At 34.4% G+C, this 9,586-nt stretch overlaps 1 protein-coding gene across 1 annotated transcript; it reads right to left on the minus strand.

Annotated features, from left to right (window-relative positions):
• Positions 1–4,994: 4,994 nt before the first annotated feature.
• On the minus strand, positions 4,995–7,906 carry LOC107852811 (putative F-box/LRR-repeat/kelch-repeat protein At1g11620). The gene is made up of 2 exons (XM_047406713.1): positions 6,477–7,906; positions 4,995–5,301 (listed from the first exon to the last, which is right to left on the minus strand). Exon 1 carries the CDS (start codon positions 7,722–7,724, stop codon positions 6,513–6,515), a length of 1,212 nt encoding a protein of 403 aa, XP_047262669.1. The 5' UTR covers positions 7,725–7,906; the 3' UTR covers positions 4,995–5,301; positions 6,477–6,512.
• Between the last annotated feature and the right edge of the window lie 1,680 nt (positions 7,907–9,586).

The following is a 9,586-nucleotide window of genomic DNA, read 5'->3' on the forward strand; positions in this document are numbered from 1 at the left end:
CCAAGAAAAAGGTTGGTTAAAAGAACTTGAAATAGAGGAAGGAGAAGATCAAGGCTCCTCTTTTGCTGGAAAACTTTGCTGCTTGCTGGAAAACTCGAAACGGAGAAATGAAGGATAACTTTGCAGGAGTTGTAGATCTGCTTTGCTGGAAAAAAAATTTGATTGCTGAAAATTATAGGAATGAATGAGTGAGATGGATGGAAAAGAAACAAGAAAAAGAATGCCAGAAGTGGCTGCAATTAAGATAGGTCTGATACCATGTTAATGATGCAAGTGTATTTCACTTCATGTTTAAAATGATAGTTACATCAACAATATATACGCAAGGCTAGACACAAAAGGTCAAGAACATATCCCTAAGATCTAACACACAATCTGAAAATTACTAGCATATCTTGACAACTACCATATCTTGGCATTTATGCCATATCTTGACAACTTGACAGCAACCATATCTTGACATTTATGCCATATCTTGACAAATGTAAATATTTTTCTGCTAAATGAATGGAAAAGCAATTGTATCATAGAAGACAAGTAAACACAGTGCCGGAATCAAAGTTTATAGATTTTCTAAGTTTCCCTCTCTAAAAATTATCGTAGCTCTACAGTTGATGGATCAATGTCATATTACTACTTTTCTGTGATAAAATGACTTCTTGTTGACTTCCAGGTTCCGTATATTCTTTTTGAGAATGATTCCAAGTTCCATATATTTTTCTGCTAGTATTTTCCATTTATCATTATTGATACAAAGTCTAGCTGAAAAGCTAAAAACCGCCAAGACTAGGGAAATACAGTTCTCCGTATGCGTTTATCCTTTTATTAGGTATCAAAGATTCTACCGCAAGACCAATCAAACTCTATTTTTCATAAGGAAAGATTAACAAAACTGGATCAATTTTTTCTTATTCAGTGGTATTCGGCTAAGCTAGTTGTAATAGCCAGCTTATTATTTCCTTTTAATGAAGGGTTAATTGGTAATTATAACCGAGTATTAATGGTAATTAAGGGAATTAAAAGTGGACAAGCCAAAAGCCTTCTTCAGTTTCAGCTAATAACGTTATAAGTTTACTACTAGGACTTTTCTAATCCTATTATTTTGGAGAGCAGCAGCAAGCTGCGTAGGAAAGAAAAAAAAAATAGAATGCAACTAAAGAAATTATTCAATCCCTCTTTTTCATTTGAACTGGAAAGAAATAGCTTTGAAGAGAGTTTTTGGTTGTTCATGCGCGGTGATAGAAAGCTCGTATAGCAGCAAGTTCATAGTCAGGTATGAAATCTTATTGTTATTGTGTACTCTAAATAGAGGTTGATGATTCTTGTTTAAGAAGTGTTATTAACTATGGCTTAAAAAAAAGATAATGGCTTCTTCTTCTTCTTTATAGATTTACATGTATTCAATAGCATGAGTTGGTAGGAACTAACCATCACAGCAACAGAATCCTTCCTATATATACCCCTCCTTATATGTGAATTGAAAAATCAGAATTGATAGTAGATTAAATATAAAAATATTGTTAAATCTTTTGTGATAATTCAAAAATATTTTCTTTGACCATTTTCCTTATTGTTCTACCACAAAGTTTGATTGTATTTGACATAAGATAAAACGCAATGTTCCACTTCAAAGGACTGCCAGAATGTTCTTTTGACTATTTTCAAAACTTTAAGCACTACATTATTGTAATAGTCGTGACCAACCCTGTAGTGATGGTTAGTAAGCCTAATGGATGATGATTAAGATTGTTTAATCATTTTATAGCTAGATAAATACAATTTTCTCCTTAATTTGTTCACTTTCTAAAGATAAAGTTAATTTGTAACATGATGATGACTAGGCAAATCTCCTTAATGTACCGATGTACAGCTTTTGAGTGGCAGAAGAAAGAAAGAGATAAACATAAGATGCTTGGATAGATATAGTAGGTATATTGAGAATTGATCTCGGAAAGTATAATTGATATTATTATTTAATACTTTGTTTAGATTGATCCTATTGGTTGTTATTTGGTTGATGTTCTACACACTACAAAGTTGGAGAAATTGTTGTTAGCGAGGTAAGTGGGACTTTAAGTTTTGATGCTTGCTTTTCAAATTTGCTTTATAAAAATTATATTTTTCTGCCTAGTCCATGTGTTGGGAAAAGCGTGAACTCGGTAGATTATGTGGCCTTTGACAAGCTGTGGATATTTATTTTGTGAAGTGTATTGAGAATCAGTTAGAGGGGTATCTCGGGCCTGTGTGGTTCGAGATGCCCGTCGCGGCCAGGGCCTTGGGTCGGGTCATGACACTAGTGTGTCACGAATAGTTCACAGAGCAGTTTGTTACAACCACAAGTACATTTGCTGGGACCTTTGGACCAATGCAATAGACGTATTATAGTAAGAATGAATGTCTTGGATGCATATAAGCTTCTCAGCGGATTCTCCATCATCTCCCTTTTTTTTCATTTAATTGGTATAGGTTACGGTGTTATATACAAAAAAAAACAGCACTAAAACACAACATCTCAACCAATGGCACAGAATTAACTAAAGTAATCAATAGCTCACACAATAATTAACACATCAGAGTTAATGTGGTAAGTTCCCCGGGTGCATGTACAACACATACACGTTCACATAACATAATTAACTTCTGAAGCAATGACAACATCTAAACGTGGGAGCTAACAATCTACACATAACAAGAATATAGTAACATAAACTAGAGTGTAAAGGTAATATGATATCAAAAACCTTGTGATTTTCTTGCGTGCCAATTTGTCTTGGGCATCTTGCTTCTTAACTGATAGCATCCCCCGAACAGAACTAGGCTCTTGAATAGTCAACAATCACATACGATCCCTCCTTACTATCATGGCTGAATTCCTCCGTGACTGAACTAGTTATGGGATCACACAAGAATAACACTCCTTTATCATTCTTAGCTAAAATGTCACCATTACTCAAACAACCCAAGATTTGGTCAAACCTGAATGATGTTCCAACACTGTATTTCATACTCCAACCATCTACATCGTCTAGTACCCGAACATCTGTATGGCAATCGTCTTTGTGATCCCAATCTAACATACAAAGAGAATCCTCCAAGTACACAAGAAATTGATGCTGGCTACGCCTTCCTATCGATGGTAACTTCTCAAATACTGTTTTGCCCACATCAAATCGCATAAACACAACTCGTACTCCAAATTTATCAGGCATACAAACCAACCAATAAGGCACCCCTTAACAATCGCATTGCAAGTAAACCCAAGAATATGAAAAACCATCTCATTTTTCAGCTTCATCCATCTGCCATTCTTGGTAGAATACATTTCAATGTGCCATTTTCTCGTCATCATAACTATTATTTTGATTATCATATCATCGCATTGTCAACATCGCTGAACAACCTCTTATATTACAGTTGAATATAATCATTTACTTTTGGTGACTTAAATCCCGTATAAATTGGTTTAATGACGAGGCTGCAATACAAATTTTTTTTCACTAAATCTATTTTTATATTAAAAGACATCGTCATCACCGTATACGGGCGACAATTGGTGTCATGCCCACCAGGATATTATTAACTCTATTATTCTCTGTTTCCCGAGTATCTTCACTGCTGAATTGCATTATGTTGGAGCACTTCTCATATAAACTCAAATATATTTGAGCTATTGGTCCATAATTTTTAGCAGCACCAAATTTTGTTTCTCCAACACATTATTTTACACCTACTGTAGGATAATAGGGTTGGCCCTACTCAATTAATCTAGCTTTTTGGAAGGACGGAGAGCTGCTGACAACGCTATTGTAGTGCCAAAACTCAGAACTACTAAAGCTAAACTAGGCAAATTCGTTCTTAAACTAGATTTGGGAAAAGCTTTTGACCGTATAGAATGGTTTTTTGTTCAAACAATCATTATCTTACTTTCATTTCTGACTCGCCTTATCTTGTCTTGCATCTACAACTTTGATTTCTGTTTTGATTAACGGCTCACCAACTGAATCTTTCTCCCCATCGATGGGAATTCGGTGAGGTGATCCTTTATCTCCTTATATTTTTATAATCTGCATGAAAATGCTATCTGGACATATCGTCATGTCAGTCAAATATGGCCTTTGGACTCCAAGCACTCTTTCCAAAGGGGGTCCACACCTATCACACCTCTTTTTGGCTTTGAGCAACCTGTTGATTCAAGAAGGCAATACTTTGTGCAAGTATCTAGGTTTCCCAGACTTAATGAACAAAACAACCAAGGCATATTATCAATTTGCAATTGATAATTGTCGTAGTTGCCTGTCTGGTTTGAATCTCAGTTTCTCATTCATGCAGCTAATTCATAGAATGCTCAATAGACTACCCAACCGTATAATGCAAACCAATCTACTCCCGATGTGCATTATAAGGCAACTTGAACATTATGAAAGGGACTTCCTGTGAGGTTCTATCTCACACAAGAAAAATTGTCTCATATCCTGGAAGTCTATTACTAAAGCAGACCTGAAGGGGGCTTGAGTAAACAACCTCGGGGTTTCGTTCAAAATAACAAGGCTTTGTTAGCTAGTTCTTCTTGGTGTATGTTCCATTCTCCCTCCCTTTGGGCTTCTACCCGTATCTTGAAGTATTTAACAGTCTACTGATGGATCCCCTCGGTGGAAGAGTATCATATTGGGTTGGAATTCAATGGATTCTGGCATCAGGAAAGCATATTAAACCTTTGGTCTGACCTGTGGATTAAACCAATGTTAAATCTAGGAGTGAAATTCTAGTCACACCATTGTCAGTTTTCTTTGGCCTTGATATGATGTAATAATGATTGGGACCTGACTCCAATTCCTTTTGGATTACCCAACCATGTTACTCAACAAATCTACTCTTGCTACATGCCTCGTTTTATAAATTAGTACAGAGCTTAGAGCTTAGTAGTGTTTTCTCTGTTCAGTCAGTGTAATTAGAAGTTGTTATGCAATTAACAATTTCTTGATGCAGAAACAACATAACAGCAAAAGGACTCAAACTTATCGATCACAAGTTGCAAAGCATCAGTATAAACTTCTTACTGACAGCTCCTTAGGACTACAATTACAATTTCACAACTGTAAACTTGGCAAGTTCTAAATGTTTGATACAACAATTGCTGACGTGATTCATATGAACAAAATGTCTTTGATCATAGTCAGACCAGAGAATTCACATATGCAAACAAGTAGAAGGTCAGAAATAACTCGAAAGGGAACACAAGACAGATGTTATGAAGTGAATACTGAGAGTTGTCACAGCATCCGCATGAAGTCTTCGTTTGTGCTGCATCGTCAAAAAGATGTTCGTAAGTTTATCAGAATATAATTTTATGAGTTAAGTTTTATAATGAATGGCAAAATCCAACATACAAAATGTATGCAAAAAGCAGAAAGCCTACAAGAAAGCATGTTTCTTTACTGGTCTGATCAATACAAACTGGAATATTAGAAGTACTTAATAATATCTAAAGAACAAAAATGTTCACTATAAATCCTGCAAGAAAGCTTGTTTCTTTAGGAACAACATCCAGTCATCAGTACTAACTGGATTATTACAAGTACTTCAAGAATATCCGAAGAATCAAAATGTTCCATTAATCTGTAACAAAATGTTTCTAATACTTTCATCAGTAAAGAGGGAGAAAAAAAAAGGGCGCATTCAAGGAGTGGCTCTACCATTCACGATGTCTTCAAATGAATAGCTGCAAACATCTTGCTATTAGATGAATGGAAAGACAATTGCCTCATCTTATTACGTACTCAATAAAGGAATCAAAACTGATGAGCACTTCTAAAAGCAGAAGATTAAGCAAGCACAGTTCTAGATCAGGCATTAGTGATTTTTCTATGTTTCCCTCACTAAAAATACAGAAGGTGTCATAAGCTCGGCAGTTTCTGGAGACCATTATGTTATTACTACTTATCTGCGACAAAAGTGACCTACTGTTGACTTCCAGATTCTATTTACTCTTTAAGTATTTCATGTTTCTCATTATCAACCAAGTACAGTCATACACTAAAAGGCACCAATAACAAGTAATGCAGTTCTCCTTATGTGTTCATCCCTTTACTCCTATTAGATATCAGAATTCTTCAGCGAGATCAATAGAACTCTTTGATACCTATGTTTTCTTATTCGGACAAGCTTCTCAACCAGTTAACGGTGCAGTTTGCTACATGTGCTGGACCAGTGCTATGGAAAGAAGCTAGAAATAGCGACAACACCGAAGCATATCAACCAATACATAGAATTAACAAAAGCAATCAATAGACATCTTGCTTAGTTCACCGAGTGTTTATACAATACATACATGTGCGCATAAGATAAGATAACTCCTGAAGCACAACATCTAAAAGTGGGAGCTAACGAGTTAAAAACCATCTAAAAGTGGACGTTGACAAGCAACACACAGCAAGAATGTATACAGTTCATAACATAAACTATAAATATTACTGAACCTCAAGAGACTTTGCCATTTCAAGACGTCTTGCTGATCAAACTGTGAGCATCCCCTCGATCAAAAGTAGGCCCTCTGGGCAGTCAAAAACCACATGTGATCCTTTCTCAGAATTCTCCACTGTCAATGTCTTCTTAACTGAGCAAGGATAAAGGTTCTCATCATTCTGAACTACCAACTCAGATTTATTCACTGTGTAAAACAACAACACCCCGTCTTCATTCTCGGCTACAACATCACCATTCCTCAAACAGCCCAAAATCCTGCAAAACCCGGATAACGGTCCTAGCTTACATTTCTTTCTCCATTGAAATTTCTTATCATCCACTTCCCAAACATCAATATAGGAATTGTCTGTTTTCTTCCAGACCATAAAACCAAGAGAATCCTCAAAATTCACAAGATTCGCATAGTAATCCCCTACTCCGATAAATGGCAGTATCCACCATTCAAAATCCATTTTACTCACTTCAAAGTGCACCAACCTCTGATACTTGCCGGGAATATACTCTTCATAATCATAAGCCAACCAATAAGGCTCCGCTTTAAAGATCGCATCACAAGAAGGTTTGTCAATATAAAAATAGTTTGTTCTACTTTTCAGCGTCAACCATCCTATAGGATACTTCATTTCACATATTTCGAATTCCACTTTGGTTTTGGTACATCCTGGAAATGGAGGGACACAAAAGATTCTCAAGATCAACAAATCCTTTTTCTGTGAATCAAATCCCAATCCAACCGATACTTTCTGAGAGGGGTTGGCGGTTTTAGAAAGCATGACCATCTTAGACTTGTTCATTGCTGGATTCCAAAGTGTAAGCGCATCCCCCAAAGGTGGCTGAAAAATGCAGAGAATGCCATTAACAGGACCGGCAATGGACATTTTGGGTGAGATGATAGGGTAGGGATTTTTCACTTGCACAGGTGGTAGAAGGGGTTTGTACTTTACGAGTACATTATGATTAAACCCTCCATCATGGCGGGACTGTATAATAACCATGGATGAATCAGTGCGCTGCAAAGAAGAGGAATGGCTGTAATGGGTGGCGACGAAATCGGGCTTGTAAATGAGCTTCTGCCACTGCTTGCAAACAGACCTGAATTGTAAAAGGGTCTTCAGAGGAAGCCGAGAGAGGATGTTAGAGATGATTTCTGGCTTAAAAATGCAATTTGGTTCTTGAGCTCTGTTCTCTGTTTTCGTGGAACTTCCTTTCCCTTTCTTCTTTCCTTTTCCTTTAGGCGCCATCTTTTTTGCTGTACAAGAATCAACTGTTTCTTGAATTCCTAGAAGAAGAAGAGTGGAAAAGGAGTCTTGGGTGTTCAGGATTTCACAAAAACTGTTTTGGATTTCACAATATTCCAGTTACTTATATTGTGACGGCTACATCATTATTCCCTCAATATTCCAGTTACTTAAATGATTTGTTGACGGTCAATCTAATGCAGATTAACAATCAAATTAGATAGATAATAACTTTTTGTGAAAAGTAATCTGATACTTAAAACAAAAAATAATACTAATAATTATAAGTAGTTTATTGAACAAATTGAGTTGTCGTGACAATTTTATCATCAGAAATTCTCTATTAGGAGATTGGTTGGATTTAGTCTAGATATCCGAGAATTCTTCCACTTGTCTATACCTCCTTTTAGCGCCAATTTTATCATCAAAAATTCTCTATTAGGAGATTGGTTGGATTTAGTCTAGATATCCGAGAATTCTTCCACTTGTCTATACCTCCTTTTAGCGTACACGCGCGTTCCTTTCGATTGGAACCTATCACTACATTAATCATTCAGCGTATTCTAGTTCGCCTTGTCAAGGGGCACTCATGAGTCAACTCGACCCAGAGTAATTTTCATGGATAGTCACTCATGTTTTGATAATTACCTACAAAATATACTTTTTTTTTAGGACGAGAATATCACCCAATTATCCCTATTTTCCTTTAAAATATACATAATCTATATCAATATCTATAATCTATAATTTATAATTTATAATTTATATCTATAATCTATCTATAATCTATATCTATAATATATTAAAAGTGTGAAGGATCTTAGAAATGTTGTTTGAATTTTTTGTCCTTCATTAAAAATTTTTGCTTTAAGACAAATTCGGCTTTTTACTATTTTTTCTAATATTTAAGAGTTAAAAATTAATTAAATATATTTATGGTAAAACCTGCCCTTAATAGAAGTCATTAGAATTTTAATATTCTTTCCTAAATTAAGGGTTGAAACATAATTAAATATATTTATGGTAAAATTTTTCCTTATTAGAAATCCTCAAAATTAATGACAACTGATATTTATTCTATTAGTTTAAGAATTCTAAATCAACTAAATTTGATTTTAAAATATTTCAAAAATCTGGAAAAAAAAATATAAAACTACTAGTTTAAGAAAAATTTAAAAAGTACCACATTTCTAAAAGTTTTAAGTACGTAATAAGAATGTAATCAATGATTTTGTAAAGATTTGACTTTAAAAATAAGAAAAAAAAAATATTAAAAAAAATAATCCTAAACACAAATATGAAATTTAAGAAGTACCGGATTTCTAAAAGTTTTAAGTACACAACAAAAATGTAATCAATGATTTTGTAAAAATTTGACTTTAAAAACAAGAAAAGATTTTAAATATTAAAAAAAATATTCGTAAACACAAATATGATTCAAATTGATGCGTCTCTCTTAGCATATGGCAAAAAGGAAAAGAGATACTATATGACAAACGCAAAAGTGATGATCCATCAATCAGTTAAAACTTCTGATGGTAAAAAAACATATATGTGTATATGTTTATGTTTATATTATTATATTAAAGTGTGAAAGATTTTTGAAAAATGATTGGAACTTTTACACTTTATCTAAAATTTTTGCAATAGACAAAGTCATTTACTTTTAAATAATCAAACGTTATATGTGCAAAGGCACGTGAGGTTAAACTAGTATTTTAAAAAAATCTTCTTCTCTCCTGCTTGGCATGCCATGTTGTTAAAATCTTACTTAATAGTACACTTATTTAATTCTTTAAATCCATTTATCCAAATCCATGACATATAAACTACATCAAAAATCTAAATTACGTGATTTTTGTTTA

Source organism: Capsicum annuum, chromosome 2 (assembly GCF_002878395.1).
Source record: "Capsicum annuum cultivar UCD-10X-F1 chromosome 2, UCD10Xv1.1, whole genome shotgun sequence".
Lineage (NCBI taxonomy): Eukaryota > Viridiplantae > Streptophyta > Magnoliopsida > Solanales > Solanaceae > Capsicum > Capsicum annuum.